Source organism: Numida meleagris, chromosome 5 (assembly GCF_002078875.1).
Source record: "Numida meleagris isolate 19003 breed g44 Domestic line chromosome 5, NumMel1.0, whole genome shotgun sequence".
Taxonomy (NCBI): Eukaryota; Metazoa; Chordata; class Aves; order Galliformes; family Numididae; genus Numida; species Numida meleagris.
In genome coordinates, this window is record NC_034413.1 from 57,850,517 (window position 1) to 57,878,515 (window position 27,999).

A 27,999-nucleotide genomic window follows, 5' to 3' on the forward strand; every position below is an offset into this window, starting at 1 on the left:
CTGCATGTCTTGCTCTGAGACCAGAGCAGCTTTGGGGATGACACCTTTCTTTTCCGTGTCATATCTGCATATGTGATCTTATATGTAGATTATATGCGTATTTGATATGTGGAACATTAGGGGAAAGAAAAGCCTGTGAAAACTGAATAGCTGCCCGCTTTACGTTGCTTTGCCGCTTCAATAATTATGTGTTTTGGGTTTGCATTGTAGGAAATAAAATAATGCTAACGAGACAGCCGCGTCCCTGAAGTTCAGGTTTTCGGGCTCGCTGCCATTATGGGTAAGTCCTGTGCGTAGCTTATATAAAGATTCAGTTACTTCTCGTTTCTCTTGAAGAGTGAGAAAGTTCACGTAATGCCTTTTTTTATACGTTCTTAGGAAGTGTTTGTCTGTGTTAGCTAATGTAACGTCTACGTGACAGGCAGTGCTCAGCTGCTTTACTGCTTTTCAAAATACTTTACTTTTTTTTTTTTTTCCATTGGAGTAAAGCATTTTCCTCTCACTGTGTGATAACTTAAAAATCCAAGTATGGAAATAGAGTTTTATGGTGTTAGGGACTGAGCAATATTTATTGCGCTCTGAATGACTGGGGCAGAGTAGGGAATGACAACACAAAGTATATGGTAAAGCACTGTATCATACTGTCCTGTATCATGGTAATGCAACGCCAGGGCTCTACGTGCTGTAACTGTGTTTTTCTAAATCTGTAGCATATTTGGATTACCTGGAATTGGATGGCAGTTTTTCATGTCATATTGGCTTTTTTAAGGAGTCGACCGTGTCAGTCTTGCACTCACTCTCAAAGAGGAAAAACAAGTGAGGGAAAGTAGAAGCCTTTGTGTGTCTCTTATTGTTTTGTGAGCGAAGCCGACCTTGTGCTTAGTAATGAAGTAGTAATTAGATTTGTGATGTTCTTCAATGTTTTTTGTGAGATGACTATTGAATCACGCTGTGTATTCAGTAAGCTTCTCTTTCCTTTGTATGAAATGTGCTTCCCAGTGAACGTTAAGAATTGTATCTATGCCAACCAACAGCTAAAAACATTTTTTTACCTCACTGAGGGCTGGGATTGGCTCTAGCAGCATGAAATAGTTGACATGTGGCAAGTTATGAAGCACATATTATTTTGAAGAAGGATCAAGTGTTAGCTGCAAGAACGTCACCAATTCTGGCATTGGGTATTCCTATTAAAACCTGCTTTTATACATTTACGTATCCTAGTAGAGTTATGAACAGTGACAATGTGACCCATGCTCAAAGTTACTAATTTTCAGACCAGCTTTCTAATTCATTAGGGATCTATTAAATTAGAACACTGAAATCCCACAGTTGCCTGATTGGACAAAATTGTTTACTATTTGATGAGTATATTTGGTTGTATTTGAATAGAGCATGAAGAAATTAGCTCATTGTTGCTGAACACCTGGAATGCACGTTTGCTGGTTCTCGTACTGAGTTCTCAGGTCCCTTCTGGAGAACAGTTCTGTACAAGTTGTTGCATGTAGCTATTAATTCTTCAGCAAACCGATCAATTTTCAAGTAGCGTGGTGGCATTTGCAGGCATTCGTAGGCAAACGATGCTCTCCAGTGTTCTAGACATACAGTGAGTATAATAATACTATGGTGGCAAAGAATTATTAGAAAATATTAGCACCAAATAAGTTTGTTAGTGATGGATGTACAGGCTTTTGAGCTCCTACATGCATGCCTGTGCAAAGAACTGTTCTAGTTCTGATGCCAGCCTTGCGTAGCATAGATCCTACTGCGTGGCCTCATGCCATCACATTGGCAGCAGAAGGTCCTCAGGTTTTAGGATTTGGTACTCAAAATTGAACCTGCCTAGCATTCTTGGACCTAAATTGTCCCTTGGTTCAGTGCTTCTGTTTTTCCTTGTGACTGTCTTGCTTTAGATTGGACCCACGCTACATGCAGCAGGAGTACATGGGGCTGGACATTTGAAAATCAGTGTAAATTAACAGTTTAAGAGTAAGTTCACAGTTGGTCAATTAAGATAGGCCTCTATTACTCAGTGTTTTTTAGGTGGAACTGTAGTTTGTTCAGCCTTGATCAGCTTGTCCTCAGACCAAAATTGAAGTCAGTCAGTCATTCCTTCAGTGTGAAACGAGGGGAGGTGAAAGATTGGGTTTTCCTGCTGAACAAGGCATCTTTCTCCTGTAAGAGAATGTGTTCATATCCTTATTGCTTTTTTTTTTACCAGAATTAGGATCTCTACCCAAATTAATTAGGTGTGCAATTTAGTAATATTATAAGTAAAGAGTGGTGTTTTGAAATATAGAACCGAATGACCATTCATTTGTATTGACATTTCTTTAAAGTTGAAGTTTTACTACAATTGTCTTTGATATGACTTATTGTCAAAGGGAACGTTTTCTTCCTTGACGCTTTGCATGCTTACACGGAACCACTGGAGCCATTTAAATACATACATTTGATGATCTATTGTGGGTCTGACATAGGAGTGATACTTTATCAAATGGCAACCATTGCAGAGAGACTCTGACACTACTGTTATTAAGCAGCTGATGAGGTCGTTCAGATTGAACAGCTAGAAATAATCTTACTCGTGCCTTTCAAGTGTGAAATTCCAAGAGCAATGACATTGCAATGTTTGTACATCACACGGCTAAGTTAATTTTGCCGATGGTGGAAAAAAAATGCCCACAAAAATGGAGAAGTATACGTGTGTGGGGAAAGGAGAAAGAACTTGCGCACCGTGGAGCACTTCCCCAGAGTGCAGCGTTAGTCATCTGCTACCTGTGTTTGAGAGGTACTTAGGAAGAACTAGAAGAAACCAGAAGCTCTGGTATGTCACTGTGTGGCTGGGGGTGAAAAGTGAAGAAGGATTGACTTGTGAAGGAAGGAACAGCTGCTGGTATTAAAATTATTTTGAGGAAGTTTCTCATCTTTTATTACTTCTGATATTTGCCTTTCGAAATACCATTGCCAGGCTAAGGAAGCGTGCCTTTTGTTCACCTCCAATTTGTAAACAGTGTTACCATGATGCACAATTCTAGTTTCCTACCCTGAGATTGTGGTCTTTGTCATTCTCTGAACCCCCAAAAACTATGGCTGTAGTCCTGCAGAAGAGGAAAAAAATGTCTCTGTGGGTCTTCAATCGGTGCTCAAACAATTTAGCTGTTTAGGAGTCTCTTGTGTGATGTGCCCTACTTCTTAAGCCTGCCATTTAAGTATATTTACTGATCGAGCTGTTTGTTTCCTTAAGCACCGCTAATGATAGACTCTATGTATTGCAGCATGGCAGTAATGTTGAAAATTTGGCAATTATATATTGCGGTATAGGATGGATTTTAGATTTTAGAATCACGCCTGCCTACCTGGGAAATAAGACAGTGCCATACTTCCAATGTAACAGTCATTTACATTTCTCTTTTTCTTCTGAGCAGATGAGCAGCAAGCTTTGAATTCAATCATGCAGGATTTGGCTGTGCTACATAAGGCCAGTCGTCCTGTACAGCCCCAGCAAGAAACGGGAAAACCAAAGTCATCTTCACCTAAAAAACAGGTAATCTTTGATATCTTTACTAACCCGATGAAACCTAACTAGCCTACTGTGACTTCTGTAATTATTCTTCTTGCCAGCACAGTGAGCGTGCCAGAGTGAGCTACTGGTCTCTGAGCTGCCATTTCCTTTGTTCATGTTCTTAAATTAGCAGCAAAATGAAGCTGTGAGGTTTCAGACCAGATCGCAGCGTATGCTTAAGTGACTGATCCTGGTAAACTGATTATCACAGAGGTGTTTTGACAGTGTATGGAGATCTAAACTATCTTCAGAATATTTTAAAATGTTAAGCTGTGGTAGCATCTTCTATTGAAGATACTTGTGTAGAATGAATGTTGCGGGTACATTAGGTTGTGCAGATGTCAGCGCGGCCATATTCATGCACGTCAGCGCTGCAGCAGAAACGTTCTTCCAGTTCTTTACTCCATCTGTGGTCTGAATATTTTGTTAGTTTGTTCATATGCTGGAGATGTGAGTTCTTCTCAGCTTTAGTTTTTTCTGCTTTTATTCAACACAGCTGGAAAAACAAGAGATTATTGATAGGTTTGCCCTACTGTATGGAGAGGCTTGGAGAAGAGAAGGTAGGGCTGTTAGAAAAATATGGGCAGATATCCCATCAGCTGTGTGGTTGTGTGATTGGACCCTTGACTGACAAGCCATTAGTTTGCACAGGTCTGTTTAACCTATCAAAGATGAAAGTACGTGAACGTTTTTGGTTCTTGTACTACCAAAAAAAGCCTTGTTTTATCCTTATTATTTAAGTTCAGTAGTAACAGTTGTGTGTTGGTAGTATCATATAAGATACTTCTCAACTGTGACTTTCCTATATTGAGGTACTATATAGATATGATCCGTAACTATTTGAATATAAAACATATTTAGAAAATTAGGAAAATACAGTTGAGCCATTTCTGGATTCAAACATTTTGTATGACAATTTTATAACCTTGTGGCTGCAGGAATTTACAGATCTGCTGGTTGTTTGGAAACTGAATGCGTGAATGCTAGCTTAATGTGGGTTTAAATGGTAATGGTTATGAAACAAGGTATGTTTCTTAAACACAACATCCAGTTCCATTAAAACCTGTCCTGGTGGCAAGGCATCTACTATTTTATCTCAAGCAGGCAATAAGCGAGCAACCAGTGGTGATGTCACAGATGAAAGAGGAGTTTTTGTCTTTGTTTTTCGTTGCAAAACGATGTTATCTTCTGAAAGGTGATAGCTGATGTATTTCTTGATGGATGAGTAGTCCTAAACTGGCAACTGTTGTTTGTGCATTATTATTCATTTGTTGTTGCTGTCACGCAAAAAGGGGCAACAAGGCAAGTGGAAATCATTCACTGGGTAGAACCAAGTATCTTGTTGCTGGAAAGCTTGTCAGCTGCAAGAAGCTACTGTTGTTGTCCTGGTTTCATCACTACTCCACGTCGTGATACCGTGCCACCGGCTGTTGGGTGCAGGGCACTGCTCTGCTTGGAAAGGTGCCTCGCCTTGTATCTCAAAAAGTTGTTGAGTATCTTTGCAGTTCATTTTGTGAAAGTAAATGGTGATTGTGATTTAAAAACAGAGGGGAAAGCTGCTTTGTATGCAAGGAAAGCACCTACATTGCTCAGCTTCAAACTGGAAAGAACTGACAGCCAAGTAGTTAAAAATATTCACCAACTGCACAACCTGTGCTTGAAAGAATAGTTGTCTTCTGTCCCTTTGCAGCAAGATGTTGCTTTTATGCCCATGCATCACTGAGTGTAGAAGAATGGCAGTGACAGGATTGTTTAAAAATATTACATTTAATTATTTCCTGTTGTTTCTTATAGCAGTCATGTCGGTGTGTGCTGATGACAGATAATTCTTTGGTTCTCAGTTTCATGCTGAATTTAAATTTATGCATCTGTTAATATTAAACTGTATTGATTCTAAAATAGCATGGTAACTTACAGAAGCATTAATTGTACTTCAGAATTGTGTGTGTGTGTTTTACACATTTTAAGCCTCTCCCAGTGTCTTAGCAGAAGCAGCTTGTTACAGTGCTTGGTAGATCAGAAAGAACTGGAAAATAATACCTAAAGGTTTTACTTATGCTGTAGGATTATTGAATGAAATGTCATGGCTATCACTCCAGGAGGTAGCAGCAAACTAACAGTGCTCCTTCTGTATCCTTTTTGTTACAGAACGACGTTAGAGTCAAATTTGAACATCGGGGTGAAAAAAGGTAAGCTGGGAGCACAGGGAACAATCTCAGTTGGTTTTTTTCATGATTTATAGTCTTCTGTTGAGTTCCTGTAGTAAACTTTCAGATAAACCGTTCTGAGTGTTTCAGGCACCTGGATGTATTTGGATTGATCTTAAATTTAGTTTAGATATAAACACAATTTAAGGAGAACGAATCTGTTTAATGTGTTGGGTTTTAAGTGTACATAAATACAGAAGTGTCTTACCTGAGCTGTCTCATATAATATCTTTTATAATTTTACCCTCCAGGTACCTACTTGAAGCCTGAAATCTTAAATGTGAATAGAACGGCAGCTATGTATTTGTTGCTGCATCACGCAGTCAGTAAACGCATGGCGATGTGTTGTTACTCTGACACCTGGAGTAAGGAGCCTTTAATATCAGTAGTGGGTTGTGCTGCAGAGGAATCAGTCTGAGAACTGGAATAGGAAAACATATTCAAATTTATAACTAAAATATAATTATTATACATCTTTTTAAATAGTTAAGATTTCTTGTCTTTTTGTGTATGAGAGGTGAATGATGTGCACGCTTCAGCTCTGCTCTGACGAGTGCTCAGGAGTTTTCGCAGCACTCCAATTCGCAGTCACCAATTCTGTGCAGAACTGGTTTGCAGGCAACTGCAGCTGCCTCCTTCTGTAAGGATTGCACCTGCACCAAAATAGTTATCAAATAAGGCCTTGGAAAATACTTAATGAGAAGGGAAATAACGCCGTGGTCATGCTATTTGTCAGTAGAAATGGTAATCCCCTTAAGCAAAAATTGCTCCGCAGTGAAACCTCTGCTACTTGTTGGCAGTCCTTAATGGTGTGCAATAGAAGAGTGTGTCCACGCAATTCCTCTTTAGGCAAGTGAGGAAGAGCAGCGTCAGTTCCCTGGATATGAACATTCTTCAGTATCTTTCTGTCATTTTTTAGAACATCAGGGGTAGCAGACTTGGTAATGGTTGAGTGTTAGACGTACTTGGGAGGAAAGAAGTCTTTAAAATGCTTTTAAGACGGGAGACTTTTCTACCTTGGGATCTCTTATGGAACAAGCGGAAGTGTATACGTAAAGCAGAGAGCTGCTTACTCACTGCCGCTCTGCACAGCCATGCGTTTTTGTATTCCACCTTAACTCGCTCTGACAGCGTTAGACAGTTCCTTGTGAGCGTAAGCATGAAGTGAGCACCTGGCCCAATGCTTTGCCCTGGCCTTTGTGGTGACAAGTCTGGTGGTGTCTGGGGCTCCTCAAAGCAGCTTGAGTCTGCACGTCCAAGGGTATTGGGCAGACTGGGCTCATTGCGTGAGTTGCCATGCTTTTGTTGCCCGAATATGTAGATCTAAAGATAACTTATTTTTCTTGCATCATTTCATTATTTTATGCAATGGCTTTCTCACTAGTTCTTAAAAGGAGAAGTAGGAAAGGGAAGTGATTCCAGAGTTCCTTTGAGTGGTGAATGTGGCTCTGTACACGAGGAGCACGCGCTGTGATGGGCGGAGTTCCAGAGCTGCTACACAAATGGTTAACTACAGCAGCTATTGATGTGGTTTTTATTTCATTAGATTGTGTTGTTGAAATAATAATAAGTTCTAATTGCAAATGGCCTGACTTGTAGGCTCGTTTCAATAAGAAATAGCTACCTAACTAGTGTACCTGTTAAAACACTGATAGAAGAGACAGTTACGTTTGCTGTGTTTTCTGCCAAACAAAATTTAAACACTTTCTATTTTAATACTGAATGTGCCTCACTAGCTTAATCTCTTGTTTAATAGCATTCTGTTCCAAATTATACAATAGTTCTCTATTGTAAAAGGTCAGATAAATGCGTGCGGGGCTTTTGGCTTTGGAGGGACATCCAATTAAGTGAAAATTGGAAAATTTGACCTACAACTGAATCATTCTTATGGGAGTACCTTGGCACAGTTAGTGATGAACTCATCATTTGAATGTGTAATTTGTTATTGTACAAATGGCAATGTTTAGTTGTCTTCCTCAGATGAGAAATTCTTCTCAATCTTCAAAAAACGAGGGCTGACACGGAGGCTTGTCAGCCTGTCACAGTCTGTGGGTTCACTTGGTTTTCTGAAGCAGGGAACTGTAGAAGTTTCTAAGAACTTACCTTTGAAAGGGAGGCAAAGCATTAAGGAAGAAGCCATATGCAAGCAAGTTAAGCACTTATAATTGAGTCTCATTTTACACCAATTTTTTCACTGTTTTTCTTTTTTTTTTTTTTTTTAGTGATACAGTATATAGAGAATAGGGAATAAAGCAGATCTTCTTTTGGTCTTTTTAGCAATAAATTTTATTGTAAGAGTATTCTTAAGTAATGAAACAGCAGATTTTCGTAAGTGATGGATAAAAATTCTCCATAAATTCAATTGTGTTTCAGGATACTCCAGTTACCCAGGCCTGTCAAACTTGAAGATCTTGTAGCTAAAGCTAAAGTTGCGTTTGGACAGACTATGGACTTACATTACTGCAATAACGAGGTAGTGCTTTTTCTAAATTCTCCGTTAATTGCGCACTGATGATTTTAAGGCTGAAATTTGCTCTTGATAGCAATGACAACCACTCCTGTGACAAAACCCCACATTTTTAATGGGCGTGTTCTCAAATCTCTAAGTCTTGTCTAAGTTACAATAGGCAGGAGATGGGTGAAATGTTTACTGGTATGGGACGTATCTCAATGAATCGTGTCTCAAATACAGCTGTGATATTGTGCAATAGAAAAATATGCCTCATAGCCTAGAAAATAGGACTTATTCTTCTTAGATACTTACATTATTTCGATTGAGGTGGAAAATACATTGACACTGTTGCACAAATTTCTCTGAAACTGTAGGAGAAGTTCTACATATGTGAAGTGGTTGTTTGCACATAGTGAAGGCTTGTTCTGACAGGCTGTGGCTGTTGAAGGCCCTAAAAGAAGAGTTAAGGTTGAGCTTCAGGCTTTTGTTTTCTGTGCATCTTGATGGTAACGTGAGGGATTGTTAGTGTATCTTATTGTCAGGTTGTTTGGGATGAAAGGAGATATCTCATCAATTTATCTGTTCCCATATATCTGACTTGTTAATTTCTTTCTCTTGTCCTGTTTAAGACATCTATTTATTTATTATTTTTTCCTTTTTGTAGCTTGTAATTCCATTAACCACCCAGGATGACCTGGACAAAGCTGTTGAACTGCTTGACCGTAGTGTTCATATGAAGAGTCTGAAGATATTGCTTGTAATACATGGAAATACACAGGTATGAGTTGCCATTCTAAATGTATTCTTCCTCAGTTTTCAGATCAAAGTGCAGTTTGTCTTAGAGATGAATTTTTTCCAGTTGAAAGTATTAAGTATTACTTCTTCAGTTCAATTAAAAAGCTCGTATTAGCATGTTGTACTGAGTCGGTGTGAACTTCTGCTAGGTGCTATTCCTCCTTTTTTGTGTGCCTTCCTCACAGTGGTTGAAAAATACTCCTTACTAGGATGATGATGTGATACAAAACTGAGAAGTGCACAGAGTTTTAATGCTGTTGTGGCCATTTGAAACCATTCTTTAAGTCCTGTGTTTTTTTGTGACGGGTAGCAGCAGACCTAAATACTGAGTTATTTTGTTACTGTCTAACAGACCGTGGCCATGATATTGATAGGATTCTGTATAATGGTATATACTGAAAATTAGTTCAAATATTAAGAATGAGCTGTTAAAATAGATGATTCTGGGCGTAAGTTTATAGGCTTGATTTTGATTTATTGAAAAAAATGAATGCTTCGTGCAAAGTCTGTGAAGTTTTTTGATTGTTAGGAGTATAAAGTAATCATTGCAGCCAGTAATATGTACTCTTCTTCAGTCACCCAGTGTAAATAATGTGGAACCCCTGCCCTCACTGGAGGATTTAGATAATACAGTGTTTGGTGTGACGGAAAGAAAAAGGCGCCTTTCTGTATTAGGTAAGCGACACATTTTAATGGCTGTAACTGTAACAACTGTAAGATTCTCTTCATGAAGATCTTGTTCTTAGCACAGACTGTTTATATTTCTCTTGCTCATCAACAAATCTTTGTGCTATAGAGTATGGACTGTGAGGAGTTTATCTGGCAGTACGTTTTCTTGCTTAAGTTAAGACTCCCATATTTTTAATCTCAATGTATGCACATTTGTTCAAGATGCTTTTTTTGGCATCAGTACAACATTTTTGCCTATTCATGTTTTTAAGTTGGTGCGATGATAGCTTCCAAATCTGACTTCAAAACTAGAGACAATTTTTCCAGAGAATTTATTATGCATTTGTTATGAATAGAAGTATTCGTGTTGTTGAAGATAGAATATTCTACAAAGGAAGAGTGAGATTCTCAAGAGATAGAAAGGATTTGTTGACACGGGAAAATGGTGGTGAAGAAGGCTTGGATTGTCGTTTTCTACCAAAGAGGAAATGTACCTGTATAGCCATGTGGACAAATTACATTTCTGTTCCTGTATAATGGGGAAAAAAAAGTTAAATGTAATTGAGGCAACCTTGCCCCACATGTTTCATAATTCCTGGTTTACAGATTACAGAATAGGCATTGGGAAGTTTCCAAAGCAATAAATTATCCAGGCAGGCTGGATCATTGACAATGAATCGAGAGTCATTTGAATAAAGCCTCCGGATTTTGTGTTAATGAAGGGACACTTACCAGCCCTTTTCTTTCCATAGGTTCTAATAATCGGGATAGGAGTTCGCCTCCCCCAGGATACATTCCAGATGAGCTGCATCAAGTGGCCCGAAATGGGTCATTCACCAGTATCAACAGCGAGGGTGAATTCATTCCAGAAAGCATGGATCAGGTACTGTGTGATTCCTTGAAATTAAAGATTTTTGGAGTGAGATTGATTTACAATGTACTGCTATTCAAAAAGGATATGGGATTGGAAGCTCTAGGAAACTTGATCTGTGAGAGAAGATTAAAGTAATCATAATTATTTAGACCAGTAGAAACCTGTTTTTTTCTGTCAGTCTTAAATAATTAAATTTGTTGCTACAAAAAGATTGTATTCTTTATTTTCATGACAGATGGGTGACCTACTAAAGTAAAAATTACAGCAAGAGACACCCATGCTAGAAAGCACAAAAACATTTACCTTATTAAGAAGAATACATAAATACTAACAGTTTTGCTACTTCCAGAGGTGATCAGGGTGTTTAAAATAAAAGTTTGGATCTGAATTATTTGGACTCAGCTGATGGTGCTTTGAGGTAGAGGCAGGAGGACGGTGATGGGCCTGGTAAGAAGAACTCTAAAATACTTTTTATAGTTCTCGTTTTGTGTGAGGATCACAAATGTTTGCTCTCCTTACCTCACTTGTACTGTTGGCGTGGGCTTATTAGCACACTTAGCATTTATGAAAATCCTGCTCTCTGAATGTCAAAATTCCTCTTAAAAACATCAGGAAAAGAAGGAGGAACGTAATGATTCTCAGAATTGACGAGTAAGATATTTTAAGGAGAGAAAATAATGCTTCATATTGAAATCATTTCAAGTTCTTGTTGGTGTTGGCATGGTATTCACAAATGGCAAGAGGCAGTGGTTTATATGAGCTGAGTAAATGAGAGACAGATGATAAAATAAAAATAGAGGCAGGGAGATTGTGCAACTTGTTGCACAATTTTCATGGCTGAACTGGGAGTAGAGGCTGCATGTTCTTATTCCAGTCCAGGATGCTATTCATTGTTATAACCACACGGTCACCTCCAGCCCCAGTCTGGATTCATTCAGTGAAGTGATTGCTTTTGGCCTGGACAAAGTCATTTTTGGTCACTGAGTGGCCAAATGGATGAGCTCTGAGGAGCAGGGTCTCCTTTCACTCCTGAGCACTGAGGGAACATGTACGCTGTCATGTAAGCATTGCTATATGAGCTGTCAGCTCATAAATAAAAGAATTTTACTTTCATAGGAGGTTGGGTTAATTCATACTGGACAGCCGCCAGGGCTGGGTTTGGATGTGGGAGCCTCATCCTCTCTCTGCTCCCTTCTTCAATCCCCCCACATCTCCCTTGGAAGTGCTGGCTATGCTGCCTGCTCCACGGGCAGGGGAATTTGGTAGGGCCCTGTTCTGCTCTCCTATTGCTCTGCCCCAGCACAGCTGCTTGCACTCTGGCAGCAGAGCCCTCCCATGGGGAGATGATGGTGAGCCGGGCGGAAGCTGACCACGGTCTGCCAGTTGGACCCTACCGCATTAAGTTATAGGGGTAATTAATCTGGCAGCAGGTAGGGCTTTATTTCCCTTTAAGGACTCATTGCTCAGCCCAATAAAAGAGAATATAATCACTGAACCTGTGGTGAATTTAATCCTTCCCAGTAGAGAGTTCATTTTAAGTTTCTGAATGCATGAAGTACAAACTCACTTTCTGAGCACTCTTTCTGCAGTAAGTCCTCGATGGGTGCTTAATGAAGTTATGGACCCAAGACCTTTAAGTTGCAGCACAGACCATAAAAATTGGAGGGACAACCACTTAATTTACAGCAACAGACTGTCATCTAATTCATAGGAAACAGCAGATGTTGTATAGAATACCGAAACAAACTATATTTGAGGAAGAAGCTCACTTAAAACAGCAGATGAGCTTTTCATTATTTGTGAGAGGTAGGCCGGTGCAATGGACGTTTGCACTGTATTAAGATTTGGATACTGCTTCCACATCTCTTGGGAAAATACATACGTGAAAATTTCAGATTGCTGTACTGCAAGAAAGAAGGAAGTAATGTGGGCCAGTAGTTCCAATCAGGGTTTGAGGGTGGTAGTGTGAGATAAAGAAATGAATATCAGCCGGGGGAAATAGCTGGTGTGGGAGCACCCTTTTCATTTTTCTTTGGATTAGAGGAAGTGTTGCTGTTTATTTTCATTACGTAATGGATCTGGCCGAGATGCTCAGTTTTGTGATTACTTCACATGGATGCGTGGAAGGTTTCACGTAACTTGTGAGTGCTGGTTACTGAGAACTCAGAACTGTTTCAGGACAGAAAGATACGCTGTTTTTGTCAGCTCCTGCTTCAGATGAAAGTTTATTTTATAGAAAAGATGACTTTTATTTGAGTGAGAAGTGTTTATAAATTTTGTGTTCTCTCTTATTTCCTTTTCGTTACTGTTCAGTTCTGTTTAAAGTTCTGCGTACCTTGCTTGTGGTCCCAGCTAGAGGTAGATGATTAAAAGCTTTTAATGGTGTTTCATTTCTACTATTTTTTGTGAATTTTGGTTGGCCAAGCTTAAAGAGACTGTATAAATCGCATTCATCACAAGCTGTGTCGTGTTTGAGGCTTTGTTCTTTGATGGCACCAAAATCCACCTTTTTTTCTTTGAGCTGCTTCAGCTTTTTGTCTCTTTGGAGGCCTTGTGGCTGTTCTGTTCTGCCAATTCCGTGCCAGTTGTGCTCTAGCAGTAAGAGACAGTGGTGTCTGCAGGAAGAATGTAGTGGTACAGCCCAGTGTGCGAGGAGCGTTGCTGGGTATGGAATACCTTAACTGAATTCTGCTCCAGAGGAGAATGATGGAATCCTTTCAGGGAAAAATACTGAATGCAGGTTTAACTATGGCAGCCATCCCTTTCTCCAGTAATTCTCGTTTGGTTGTTTTTGGTGGTGTTTTTTTTTTTTTTTTCATTCAGAGTTTCAAAGCGTGAACCTTCAAGCCTTATAAAAAAAAAAAAACAAAAAAAAAACTCCAACTTGTTGATCTTTGTCTGCATGTTTCTTATTAGATGCTGGATCCACTGTCTTTGAGCAGCCCTGAAAATTCTGGCTCAGGAAGCTGTCCCTCACTTGACAGCCCTTTAGATGGGTAAGAACCGCTTGCGTTCATTAGTCAGCTTTATTAGGTTACTTAACATGTTGATCAGTGTAACATATCATAACCAAACAATTCTACATCATTCTTGAACTCGTTAAAATTACTAACTTAATCCTATGGCTTTTGTGGAGAGAAGAGGAAATATTTGGAGGCATTAAACATTTCTGCACTTCTTTGATTAAATTTGGTTAGGGATTTTTGTAGGCTGCGTAGGAGATTTTGCCTATAAACTTTGTGTGCTTAGCCAGCAAGGTGCTAAATTTAACAGTGCTCCTTTGTGGCTTTACTGGCGCTGATTACACAGTCTGTTGCTTTCTTACCACATTGAGGCCAAAGAGCAAGGTTTTCCATTGTTACTGATCCTGAATGATGATTGATACCTAACAGATTTGATGTTATTTGAGATCAAGTTCCACATCTGTAAGCAGCAAGTTGTATAGTGAAAAGCTTTCATTGGCCATAAAGAATTGTAATGCAGTGGGATTGTTTAGTTACTATAGTTGCAATTTTAAAATACTTTGCTTTCACATTTCTAGAGACAACTATCCCAAATCTCGGATGCCAAGAGCACAGAGCTATCCAGATAATCATCAGGAGTTCTCAGGTAGGCAGAACTGGCTGGCCATAATTGCTTTCCCAAGTCCTTCCTCTTGCGAGTAACAGAACTTGAAAGAGAAGTTCATGTTATGATAGCAGAAGACATAGCAACAAAATGCAATCCAAACAGACACAGTGAAAGATGCGATGAAATGTATCTTCTAAATGTTTCCTTTTAATTAAATGTGTGTAACACCAGTGCTGTTGTGTTTAGTAGAACATACCTCTGCCTCTGGAAAAAAAAAAACAAATAATGCAGTGCATAATGGCACACGGGTTGGTTAAACTGGACTGCAATGTCTGTCTTTAAATTGGTGCGTAATCCTTCATTAATTTACTTAATGCTTCAGCCTTCATTTCATCCTTTGTAAAAAGAGAATCATTTTTAAGTGCTCATAGCTGCTGTAACTGAAAGCATTCCAAAGTGCAAGCATGAAGGAGAACCGTGTGCTGTGCCTATCAATTAATGAGTCATGGCCACTAACGTTGCTTTCACGCCATACTCTGGCTTGAATCCAAATTGTTGTGCGCGATTCAGGACGCCAAGTGCAATGGGTAACCTTGACAGTTTTTTCAGGTATCTTCTATGGATGTGCTCCAATTTAAAGTATTTCTCCAAGGAATTTTGTCTCCTCGCTCTTTGTTGTTCTGTCTGCAGAATTCATGTGCAGTTCAACTGTGTCTGTTGTAGCCCAGATTCCTGTGCAGCTACTCACACTGCTCCCATCTTATGTGTTCGCTTTCTAACCAATTATTTATCCATGAAGGTGTTTCCCCTTAAATATGAATACTTAATAAATTATAAACGGGGACTTATTGACTGTGTTTTAGTAATTCAGGATGTGTTGACTCATTTACCAGCATTTTGTATTTCTTCATTTTTAAATTTTAAACTAAGCTGAGTTTCTGTCACTTTTCCTGTTGAGCTGTTATTTTCCAAAATGCCTCTAGCAGCTATTTAAAAACAGGGAGTAACTAGGCATGCTGCAGTCCTCTGGTGATGCTTTATGCAAGAGGTTACAAACAATTTTTTTACATTTTTGAAATCCTTTGGAACTTTTAGCTGGATTTGTTGGTTTGGTGGATTTTTTCTGTAGTATTCTTTGCCCTGAGGCTTCAACTTTGAAATGCATCCTATGTTCTTCCCCACTTTTAAATTTGTAATACCAGAGTGATTACTGTGCATGACTTAGTTGTATTTTTAACTTTGAAATGTATCTTTATTTTCTAGTAGAGTATGATATCCCAATATTTGAGAAGTTTGGAAAGGGGGGAACTTATCCCCGAAGATACCACATTTCGTACCATCAGCAAGATTACAATGACGGTAAGCGCGAATTCTGTAGTTCTGCAGAATGAACTTGCTTTTCTCTTCTTAAAAACTAAAGAAGAAATCTATCGAGTGAAATCTTAATGCTGCACGTGAAACGAGCGACTAGTTCCTCCACTTTAACAGAGCTGAAAAAATAATCGCTGCCCGTATGTAAAATGAAATCTCACAAACATCTGTTTTGTTTCTCCGTAACTTTCTTCTATCAAACCTTAACACATCCCTCAAAGATTTTCTCTAGCATTTGTGCAAGGTCTTTATTTTTCTGTTCTCTTCTTCAGTCTTGTGGTAGCCGAAACTTCCTGAGAAAATATCCTCGTGAGATGGGTGCATTGCATTAGCTGCACGTGACGAATCAATTTTGGCTGTTTTATCTTCTCAGTGGTTTATAAAACCACTTAATAATTTGTTCACATATTTATCACAGAGTTGAAATTGGCCTGACTAGTGCATAAATATGAGTCCACTTTTTCAGTGTGTTTCACTTGCCTTCTTCAGTCCTTTGGGAAGTGCATCTCTGGTGTAATAGTTGACGAATCAGATATTCCTTCAGCAGTTTGTGCGAGCTCCCCAGGATAAAACTTCATCAAGCCACGCTGACCTAAAAATATTTGCTATGTAAATATACTGATGTTATGCTACACATCTGGTTGTAATTTACCTTTTTGAATATCAGCGTCCTTTTTTATTCCAATGCTGTCTCCATCGCTGAATCATGCAGTGTTTATGATGTTTGTTTTGTGGTTTTCCTGTTGATTCCAAGGGTAAATCTTTCTCTACTTTTGATTCTTATTTTCTTTAAAGAGTGAATGTGCCAGCCTGGGAGTCACTGAGATGTAAACATCTCTCTCTCTTTTTTATCAGAAATGTGTTCTTCGCACCTTGCTAGAGCAACACAGCTGGAGGCGGGGCATTGCCTCCCTACCCTGGCAGCCCCCGGGTTTCTGAAGCGTGTCATTTAGCTTCAGCACAGCTGTAGCAATTGCCCTCTTTATGCCACCTGCAGTTTTGGACACTGTGATATAAACCATTCGGGCCAATCCTTACGTATACCTGTGATTAATTTTTATTTTCTTCTTGTTTGAAACTTTTGGTAAATTTCCTAGTCATCACGTCATGTGGTATGGTGTGGAAGATTTGAACCCGGTTATGTGGAATTCGTAAAGTATTTGCATACGTAAATTACACAGTGGTGTTGTTTTGTGTGTAACGTTGCCATTCTCTGTGTAACTCTGAAGGTCGTAAAACTTTTCCGAGAGCCAGGAGGACGCAGGGGAACAGCTTCCGATCACCTGTTAGTTTCAGTCCCACTGATCACTCGCTGAGCACCAGTAGTGGAAGCAGTGTCTTCACACTGGAATATGAAGATAACAGAATGAGGAGGAGGGGAAGTGACATTGACAATCCTACCTTGACAGTCATGGACATCAGCCCACCCAGTCGCTGTAAGTTGAGGAACTTTGTGACCTCCACTGTAAAACTCTCTTACCTTTCAAGTTTGCCATGTCAACACTAAGCATGTCATCAAAATAAATGGGATTAAATAATATGCTGTTCCCTCTCTAGCAGGAAAAAGTCAAGATTTTATGCTCTGTGTTTTTTTCATCACTTGCTGTGCCAACCTCCATTTAGATTTTTGCATGGAATATACATTATGATAACAAATCACTGTAAAAATATTTTTGATGTGTTAAACTTTGGAGGATGTAAGAAGGTTTATGTAGGTTGGAACAACTTGTTGGCCTTTGCTGGTATTGTTTTGTATCTGTGGTGGAGCAAATATACTTTGTGATGAATTTAGTAGTTAGTAGTTTTTGATTAGGCCTGCACTTTTAAAATATGTTACTATCTTTGCTTAACATGCTTTGTCTGTTTTTCAGCTTAGCTGTTTCTAACTGCTTAAGCACGTCTATCTTTACCAGAAATTGATTGTTTTGTAATAAATTTTCCATCTTACAGAAAGTTTTATTGATATTTGTCACTTGTGTAGGGAACGTGCAATCTTCTGTTGGAAAATTCAAACAGAAATCTTGTTTACTTTTTCAGCACCTCGAGCCCCAACTAATTGGAGACTTGGTAAACTGCTGGGTCAAGGTGCGTTTGGCAGAGTATATCTCTGTTACGATGCTGATACTGGGAGAGAACTGGCTGTTAAACAAGTGCAGTTTGATCCTGATAGTCCAGAAACTAGCAAGGTATGAGATACAGTGCGGAGGTGCTGTGTTATAAGCTAAACTCCTCCTTTTCTTTGTTTTAATATGTGTTTTCATGTCTTCATTGGGAATCCTGTTTTGTTAATAACTAAAAAGAATGAATTTGGTTACCTGATTTTAGTGCTTTACCACATTTTAAAACTTTTGGACAAATCCTCGTTCAATGAATGCGTTTGATTTTGGTTTTCTTTTTCATTCAGGAAGTAAATGCTCTTGAATGTGAGATCCAGTTGCTGAAAAATCTGCTGCATGAGAGGATTGTTCAGTATTACGGCTTCTTGAGGGACCCACCAGAAAGAACCCTCTCTATATTCATGGAATACATGCCAGGGGTAAGCAAGAGAGTCAATGCACTTCACCCATCGTTTCTATGTGATGCGATAAGTAGACAGCTTTTGCAGAAGGGCACACAGGTACTAAAGAAATGTCCAATTTAAAATAAAACAGTAGCTGGGTACCAGCAGGTATTTATAGCAGTCTCTCCATATCTTCTCCATTGTTTGCGTCTTCAGAATTCTTGTGGTTTGTACAAAATTTCTTTGCGTTTGATTTTGGTATAAGAAGTGCCTAGCAGTCTTTGAAAAGGCCGCGTCATTCATAAACGTATTGAGTCTCCTTGAATTTTAATATTTCTTTTTGTAATGCTTTACTTTGTGCTGTTGGCTATTCAGCATTTCAACTGCTCGATTATTGTAAAACAAGAGACGTAGCTAAGATAGGTGTGGGAATAAGTGCATACCAAAATTTTTCTCTTTTTGTGTGTGGCACTTGGATATATGCTGAACTGTGCTCCAGGTACTGTTCTGATAAGAAGTATATCCAGCTCTGAAAACTGTAGATTTTCATTTTCTCACCAAGTGGGGTCAGCAGAGCTATTTAGCTGTGTTTAATGTGCTCTTACAAGAACATATGATCTGTGTTTCTGAATAGTTACAGCACAGTACTCCACAGAAAAGCGTGTTTTTAGGTGAGCTTTGGGCTTTGTTTTGGGAGGGTCCTTGAATTCTTCTGAGATTTGAAAGACAGCATCATGGAAATAATCTTTGATGAACAGAGCCACGTTATACAAAGATGGTTACAGAACTGTATTTTTGACTTGATGTTCTTTTAAGCTTACTTTTTAATTTGTATGTAGCTATAAAGCATCACCCAGCAGCTTCTGATGTTTTTCTTTGACAGCCTTTTTATCCCCTCAAGTATAAACTAACCAACATAAACACGACCTGCTAGCCAACTTGAGTATCAGCATTTAACCATCAAAAGAACAAAGAGTGGTGCTTATGCACAAGCAGCGCTGTTCTCTCTTTCTGTACAACACGCTGTTGCTGTTCAGCAGCTTAAAATGTCTGTATTTGGGGCACGTAGTCTTCATTGAAGTTCACCATTAGTGTTAGACCACTTGTGATCCTAGAAACATTACACAGTGTCTTATACTTCTTTGCCGTAGGGTTCCATCAAAGACCAATTAAAGTCATATGGAGCTCTCACAGAGAACGTGACTCGCAAATACACACGGCAGATTTTAGAAGGAGTTCTCTATTTGCACACAAATATGATTGTCCATCGAGATATTAAAGGTAAGAACGTAGATAGTCCTTGTGCACAGTTCAGTGCTGTTTACTACAAATTCTTTTCTATTCTTGTCAGCCAAGTGTGAATTGCTAAAATTTAATTAAGTTTAGAGACCAAAATACTGACTTAGAATTGTGATTGCTTTCCATCATTTATTCTTGTCACTGTTATAAACTGAGTGTGTTCTAGCAGACTTCTGAAAAAGTTCCCCTAGTCTCTCTGCAAAGCATTCATGATAAAATTTCCTTCTGAATTTAAGTAGCTTTGAATATACCAAAAGATCATTACAAACGGTTGGAATGTACAGAGGAAAGCATCGTGACTTGAAACTCTTAGTAGTTGCAGAGTTTTGTTTCGATCAACTACGTAGAAACTCGCCAGCTTTTCACTGTTACAAGAAATGACAGGCAGAGGTGACTCGCCTGACCCCAGTGACTCAAACTTCTTGCACTCTCCTGCCAGGAAATTGATGTACCTACTTTTTGCCAGTAGATACAGGGGACTTGTAAGAGCTGCAAAAGCAATTACAAATATGTGGGAAGATGGTGGTGATGTACGAAACAGGTGTGTTCAACAACCTTTGTATCCTCTAAAACTCTTATGGTTTGCCTTTTGCTTTATATCAGGAATGTGGTTTTTTTCCCCCCCAAATGGTGAAATATCAATGACATTTTTGGTACGCTTATGCAGATAAGTATTTTGAGCAAAGTCTGTGACATAGTTTGAGATTTTGCTTTAGTACCGTATGGAAGCATTTTTAGTAGCTTGAGAAGGGAATTTCCTATTTCATGTTTTTACCCTCACATGGCACGTCTTTATTTTTTTTTTGTCAGCAGGGTTTTACAAAGTAACTGAAACGTTCTGGGAAAGGCCTAGGATGCGAAGGACAAATTAACAGTTGTTTTTACCAAATCTCCAAATAGCGCAATAGGAATGAGCAAAGAAATTCTCTGGAAGCACCAGACCCATCCTGCACTGTGTTACTGAATCCAAGCTTTTTTAATACTGTTTTCCACACCAAAGCTGCGTTCTCTTCCTTCCAGGAGCAAATATTCTGCGAGATTCAGCAGGCAACGTGAAGCTGGGTGACTTTGGTGCCAGCAAACGACTCCAGACCATCTGTCTATCTGGTACAGGAATGAAGTCTGTCACGGGAACTCCGTACTGGATGAGTCCAGAAGTGATTAGTGGAGAAGGGTACGGCAGAAAAGCAGATATCTGGTATGTTACAAAACTTCTCTAACAAAACTCATGATTTCAGAACTCAGCAGAATGTGGGTGTTTGTCATCTGAAGTTGGAGTGTTTTATTCTGGGGTTTGAGCTGAAGAAGATAACGTATGTGAGCTCTGGCAATCACGGTTGCACATTTGGAGAGCGTAACGCTGAAATCTTGGAATTGTTGCTTTGGCAGTTCCTGAGCCCCCTGGTTTAGTGATCGCAAGAGAATCCTTTGAAGCGACCTTGCATGAAGGCCCGTGTCAGCCTGCTGAGCACTGAGATGTCCATCTGAACGGCGGCAGTGCCGTGATGCAGTCAGTAGTGTCTAGATAAATAGCTCTTCGCTGAGGTACTAGCTCTTGGCCCAGGGAGGTAACGTGCTGGAGATGTGCAGGTAGTGATTTGTTTAACCTTGTGATAGTGGGTAGCTGTTTTCCATCAAAGTTGCATTGTAGCAATAAGTGGACGCTGCTTCCTTGTGGTACGTCAGAAGCTACTTGATATTTCTTGTGTTCCTAGAAGAGCACAACTCTGTTGTAACCTGCTGTCTCGCTTTTACCTCTGTTACAGGAGCGTAGGTTGTACAGTGGTAGAAATGCTCACTGAGAAGCCCCCGTGGGCAGAATTTGAAGCAATGGCTGCCATCTTTAAGATTGCCACTCAGCCAACCAATCCCCAGTTACCACCTCATGTCTCAGACCATGCTCGGGATTTCCTCAAAAGGATTTTTATCGAGGCCAAGCTGCGACCATTTGCAGATGAACTGCTAAGACACACGTTTGCACACTATCACTAACAGCCTGCCTCAACTCAGCTTGCATCTGCTGCATTTATTTTCTATTTGACTGCACTTTTATTTTTTATTTTTTACAAAAAGGAGGAAAAAGACAAGAGAGAGAATGCGTTCTCTTGAATCTTTGTTTCACTTAGATTGTAAACAATCTAAATTTTGTATCTAAAATGAGAATCTTCCCTTCCCTGCTCCCACCAGGACTAGAACTTCTTGTTTCTATAATGTACTGATGTGGTTCATGTAGATAAAGCACTTTAGTACATATTTGTTCCTTATTTAAAGAGGGAAAAATAATACATATGATTGGACAGTCAGGAACTGTGTGACTTTTTCTGACACCGCTGACTGACTCAGGGTGCAGGGAAAAACAGACATGCAGCCAGAGGACAAGAAGGTTCTCTCTGTGATTGTTCGTTACGTTACAGGTACTTGCAGCAGAGAGTTCTAAGTTCTTATATTTTAGCAATTTAATGAGTTTCTGCATTGTGTAATTTAAGCTGGATCACGTGGCTCTGAGAGTTAATTATAAAGCTGGAAGAACTTGGAATTCTTTGTACAAAAGCGTGTCTTGACTGGTACTTCTGTGTGACCAAAAGAAAATAACAGCAACAAAAAAAGAGCTCAACACCTATGAGATAGAGATATTGGTGTAGAACTATCGTGTATTCTTAACAGGAAAAGAATTACAGGTAGACAGATGATGGACCCGGACTCCTAGGAACTACTATACAGCAAGGGAAATATTTCCATAGTAGAAAAGAGTCAGCTGCTGGATGTAAATATTTAGGAGAACGTCTCCTGGTGTATCTGCCAAAGAAAATCCTCTGTTACATACACTTGCAGGGAGACTATCATCTTAGATAAGAAAAGTTAGCGATGTTGAGGGAGAATTCTCCTCCACAATCCCGTGAATGTTTGGGGGAAATGGAGTGACTGATCCTTCTGCAGTGTGTGAGTTACACGATTCAGAACGATCTGTAGGAAATAATGTCTTCAAAGCTGGTGAGGGGCGCTAGGATGGAATGTATGTCAACATCAAGTGCCTAAAGAATATAAAATCCTTCCCCTTGTGCACTGTAAGCATTGCTTTAGTAACTCAGTTCAGACATCTAGGATGTGTTAAAAATTCCTCAAATAAAATCAAACTTCTTTTAGCGCTAGGAGTAAGTCACTGAGAAAAGAAAGACTCTGCTTTATTTTTCATAAGGTAACGATGATGGAGGAGGCGCAGCACAGAGCTGGGTGAAGGAGAGGCCCAAAGCACAGAGCCCCAGCAATTAAATAGTGTGAGCATGCTTACCCCAGCCTGATAACCCGGCTATTAGTGTTCTTCAGATTTCTGACGGTCATCAAATGGACATTAATCAACTTTTTCTTCTTCTCAAAGAGAATAATAAAGGAACAAAGGTGAAACTCTGAACTGGAGCTTTTCAGTCGAGAAGTCCCAGTACTGCCCAGAGGTAGTTAGTAACTGAATTTCATAACAGAAAAGTCAAACTCTCATATTTTTGTAGAACACAACATAAATAACTGAAAAGGGAATTTGGAAATAAACGATTGGACTACAGAACTGAGTTAATGTATACTGTTGGGATGATTCATTGTTTGCTTTTGTTTTATAAGAACAGAACAGGCTGATACTGTGAACCTTGTCCACTCTGACAAGACGCTGCATTGTTGTCGCCAGGCTCTGCTCTGTCTGACATTTTTGGGGGACTAGAGGAATTACAAAGTACATGGAGGCAGAGGAGTAAATTCACCCATTCTCACTCTAGTAAATTCATGGGGGTTCTGCAGTTGTTCTGCTAACTTGCAAATTGGTACCCGGGCATGAACAGGAGTGTGGATCTATCCTAGTTGCTTTACCTGTAGTGGAGGAAGAATGAGTTCTTGGCCATCTCTCCTGAGGCTGAGAGTGGGGCCCTCTTCCATTTGTGAGCACTTTCCCCAGCTTAAACCTTTCTCAGTCAGGGGACACAACTGTGCAAGGTTTTCCGAGTGCGGGAAGGACAATCCTGACCAGGGAAAATTTAGAAAGCTGAGAGGAAAGTCTGCCTTCTGCTGACTGACTTGGGGTTTCTCTGCCGCTAGATGAAAGCTATGAAAGCAGATTGTAGGAAGAATTTGTGCATACTCTGCTGTAAAGGACCTTTGCTTTATAAGCAAAATTTAGTGAAAGCAAGGGAGGGAGGTTTAACGTAGAGCCTAGTTTATGTAGCTAATTTAAAGATCATATAATTGAAATGATTGATTTCAAGCAGATCAAGAAGGTACCAAAACTGAGTTGAAAACGTATAGAGAGTAATCAGCTGTGGACAGCAGTATCTGCAGAGGCAAGGAAACTTTGTATTACAGAAAAAGGACATTAAAGGGAAAACATAACCAGGTTTTCTGTAGCATTCTTAACATGTAAAGATACTATTCTGAAAGGAAACTGCACTCTCTGAAGCTTGAACATTTTCAAAATCCTGTTTTCTAATAGTGAGTCCTTTTTGTGAGACAGTGCTGGCTCATGTATATTGCAATATCACTTTCTCGTTGTGATTTTAATACTGAATAATCAAAGCTGCTGCTATTGTGCCTTTTCTAAAAATGGCATTCAGTCATGACAATGGTAAGCATTTTGGAACCTGAAAAAAAATTGCAGAACGCATTTCCCTTAATTTCTCTGAAATGTTGGAAAACTGCTGATGTAGAGACAGCACTTCTTAAATGAAGATGACTTCTGGCAGTTCCAGCGATGATAGCAAAATGTTTATAACTTAGCCAGGATTAGGCCTGAACTGTTTATTTACCCTATGGAGAATTTGTCTACCAACCTAAGTAACATGCAGTAAATTGAGATGATTATTACCATCCATGTTTTGAGCTAGAAGCTAAACCAGACTTTGACCAAACGGTTAGCTCATACTTATTCCCTTGCATGTTGCACTTCAACGCTGTTGTGTTGGAGTAATGTAGTAAGCCAATTTGCATTAAATAATGTAATACATCTGTATATAGTGTCTGTAAAACACTTCATTGACTCCTGGCATGGTAACGAACAAACCTTAGTTCTGAAATTTCAGAGGGCGCATGGAATGGCACGCGTACAGCTCTGTTGGCAGAGCTCTGCAGAGACAAAAGTCCCTTCTCACCGCTTCTGGTGTCTTACTAGCAAAGATAGATCTTCAATTGTTCTTACTTGTCAAATCCAATCACCAGAAAATGCCAATGAAAATAATACTGCTGCAGGGTTACGTTTTGCTTTTCTGTAAATGCTGTGATGAAGCTACACTCCCCAAAAGTAAGAATCCAGGTTCACAGTGAGTATGCATATTTACAGAGGACTTACTTATCTGCTGAAGAGTTCTATTGTCAACTGTTTCACATACTAAGGAACAAAAGTTCAGCTACTTCTCTAATGTGGCTTTAATGGTGTAACTCTCATTCCTGTGAAACTAACTGTGCTGTTAGAGCGGGACTGAAAGCTTCGGTCGTATTAGAGCAAATTGTTTTATTTTTAATTTGGGTGATGGAAATGTCCATGCAAGGACTTACTAGATCCATACCTTGTGAAGTGAATAGGTAAATTTACATTGACTTATTTTCTTGACAACTTAATCTTACTTCATTAACTTGATTTGCAGTTCTCATAGTAGCTTAACAGCCCTTTCAGCATAACAAAACGGAAAAATACTACTTATCTTAGCTACTGCCTATTGAAGTTGGACTTTGATGATCCTTAAAGGTCTCTTCCAACCCAAATGATTCTATGATTTATCTGTATGCCTTAATTTTGTTCATATTTTAATACCACACTGACATGCTATGGCTATCATACAATTCCATGTCACCAAATCGGTATTAGAGTGTACCCTAAAGTGCCCCAAACAGATTTCCCTTAACTGTGTTGGGAAGAGTACTTGAGTTATCAGCTGCATCAGACTTTTAAATTGAGAACTTTAAAAAGTGATTTTTGGAGTGCTTCTGACTCTAGCACAGGTTTCAGATTGGCATGCTGGAGACTGTAGACTGCTATGCAGACCAGAAAATGACTTTTCTCCAGCTACAGCACTGCTACTACAGCTGAGATTTAGCCTTCCAGCTCTGGGTACCAGACTCTGGGTTTCCTGTGGAGTTCATAGTGGATGTGAAATTATAGTTGGTACACTTGTAAACATGGTACTGTATTAATGACTGTCTACTTTCGGTGCAAAGGAGCATTGTCTGTCTAAGCAAATCAGCAGATTTCTCAGCAAGGCTGATGTTGTCCCCATTAAATCACTTCCCGTTTCTTTTTGGATAATGCCAATCCTGCCGTTGTCCTGACTGAAAGCCGCCTTGCAGCACCCATAGGTACAGCGCAGTGTAGCAGGCCGATGTTTCAGACAGCGTAGAGCAACGTGTGACTGCAGCTTCAGAAACTTGAGCAAATTGGTCAGATCTACAGTTAGTTATCATTAATTATTTTGTTTTAATCTTTAAAATCTGTCCTGCATATAGAAATGCATAATTTGTGTGCTTGAATGTAAGTCTGTATGGTGTTTCTGGAAAAGCAAAGTATTACCAGTACCATTTCTTCTTCCTGGTAACTTGCTGTCTTGTGTCAGTGACAAGTCTGCAGTGTGCAACCACACAGAATTACCAAAGCTTTTCTATTCCCATAGACATAGAGTCACAAGTGACAGCTCATGGGTTAGTACTGCTCCTTATAGGTACACATATATATCCGCCAGGTACTAGTACACAGTGACAGACACCTCCCATATTTAAAAGATTTGAGTGTTTATAGATGCTGCTTTGGTGTGTAAAATTCACGCACCATTAAAATCAAGGGTTTGGGTTTTTTTTTTTTTTTTTTTTTTAACTCTTTTTAAATTAATCATATGGTTGTCATTCTGAAAGAAATGCATAAGCGTGGTGACTTAACCTGGTGGCTTCTGTAGCCAAGCCTGAGCTTTGGGACACGTCTGGGGCACCATAAGGAAGGGGCTGTGACCTGCATTGCTCTGCGTGCCACAGCATCTCCGAGCTGCTGCGAAGCAGCTTTACATGAGAGGCAGATGTCACCCAGAGCCATGTGGGTGTGGGGGCAGAACTGCCACCAACTTGGCTTCAAAATCAATACAGCTGATCAGAAACAAAGGAACTCCTTTCTCTTTTTGTTTTCTCCACTTGGCCTTCCTAATTGGCAGAACTTAAATACTGCTGGCTGGTGACCGCTGAAAGCTCCCGAGGAGGGTGTGAGCTAACTTGCAGCTTGTGTGCCCAGCCCTGTGCCGCATCCTGCAGCGGCAGGGAGGGAGCCAGGCTGCGTGGGGCTGCGGCTCTGGGTCAGTGCTGCACAGGGCCCTGCTGCCCCGGAGGTGGCAACGCGTGGGTTTGGTCCAGCAGTGGGCACGTGTACTCCAGGGGCAGACGGGATGGAGAAAGTCACATTTCTCACGTTCCAAAGGAGCAGTGCTAGCAGTCTCGCTTAGGCTAGATCTTAGGTTTTTGTGAACTTTCTTTAAAGGGAAAGGAACTGGATTAAAATACATGACAATTGTATCTAATGGTTCAGTCCTTACGCTGAGTCCACTGATGAGGACTGGAGGTCGGGGTCTGCTGGCGGGAGATACAAGGACACTTCACTCACTCCAAAGTGGATATTCCCAGGAAGCACTTCAGAGGTTTCCGTGTCTCCTACCCCAGTCACAGCCCATCCTTTTCCCCAGAGGTTATCTCACGTGGGTTTAAAAGCGAGGGTTGCGTTTTTGTTGCTGAGCAGGCGTTAGGTTGTCAGCTCCCAGTGCTGGTTTCTCGTGGGTACCAGCCTACAGGTTGGTGTCAGCCCTCGATTCTGACGGTTCATTAAAACCTCGCGTCTGTCATCTCAGCTCTCCCAGTCATACGATGGAGAATCACTGTAAATACATGGAGGAGACGTAGATCAGTCAGAACGTAGACTTTGTTTTCATGAAGCTATGAATAAAAATTTGTAAATTTCTCTTGTACATTTTTATGTAGCCATTAAATTCTCTATTTAATCTATCAGTTTCTCACTGTAAATGTTTTTACTCTCAGTTGAATGCTGGGCACAGTTTGTAATGTATGTACACAAAGGTGTTTTTTTCTATCAGCGTTGACTTTTTTGCACATTTTTGGAACTATTTAATTTGTACACTGATTTACTACTCTGACCAATTGTCGATGGGTGTATGCGAACCACGTGTGTGTGCAATGTACTACTGTCGGGTGCGTGGGTTTTTTGACTTCGGAGACGTCGCTGTCAGTAACGGCATTGCTGGTGCAGCTTTCCATGGAATCTTGTGTATAAAGCCGGGCAATTAAAGGATGGCCGTGCGGTTCCCAGGGGTGGGCACCTCGGAGCGGAGCGCTGCTGCCGGGTTTCCTTGTCCCACAACTGCTGAACTTTAAAGAAACAGAACCCCCGAACCCTGTAATTGTGTATGCATTGAATGTGTGTGTATATATCCCCGTGATCTTATTCCACAGTTTCATTTCTACATTTTTATGAACTTGTTTTTTAAGGGTACTATGTTTAGTTAGAATAATTAAATATATAAAAGCTTTGAGAGATAATTTACTAGATAAATATATTTTCAGCTGGCTGATGTTCAAAATATTTTTTTAATTTTTTGTTTTTAACCATTCAAAATGTATTTGTATTTCCAAAATCAGACACGAATTGTACTTAGAAATATATTAAAACACTCTGTAGGGACA

General features: G+C 39.8%; 1 protein-coding gene across 2 annotated transcripts; it reads left to right on the forward strand.

Annotated features, from left to right (window-relative positions):
* Positions 205-27,999, forward strand: MAP3K2 (mitogen-activated protein kinase kinase kinase 2). Of its 2 annotated transcripts, none has more exons than XM_021399094.1 (16): positions 205-280; positions 3,426-3,544; positions 5,711-5,751; positions 8,143-8,242; positions 8,886-8,999; positions 9,592-9,691; positions 10,438-10,568; positions 13,476-13,555; positions 14,101-14,168; positions 15,393-15,488; positions 16,730-16,936; positions 17,538-17,686; positions 17,905-18,036; positions 19,152-19,281; positions 20,320-20,497; positions 21,066-27,999. In XM_021399094.1, the coding sequence occupies exons 1-16, from the start codon at positions 277-279 to the stop codon at positions 21,289-21,291; spliced, it is 1,875 nt and encodes a 624-aa protein (XP_021254769.1). In that variant the 5' UTR covers positions 205-276; the 3' UTR covers positions 21,292-27,999. The 2 variants fall into 2 exon arrangements, with proteins under 2 accessions (XP_021254769.1, XP_021254770.1); XM_021399095.1 differs by having other exon boundaries at positions 15,396-15,488.

Bases quoted from the DNA above. Each gene is read 5' to 3' on its own strand.
- MAP3K2 (XM_021399094.1), top strand. The intron at 3,545-5,710 runs GTAATCTTTGAT...TTTTTGTTACAG, and splicing joins CATCTTCACCTAAAAAACAG to AACGACGTTAGAGTCAAATT. The intron at 9,692-10,437 runs GTAAGCGACACA...TTCTTTCCATAG, and splicing joins AAGGCGCCTTTCTGTATTAG to GTTCTAATAATCGGGATAGG.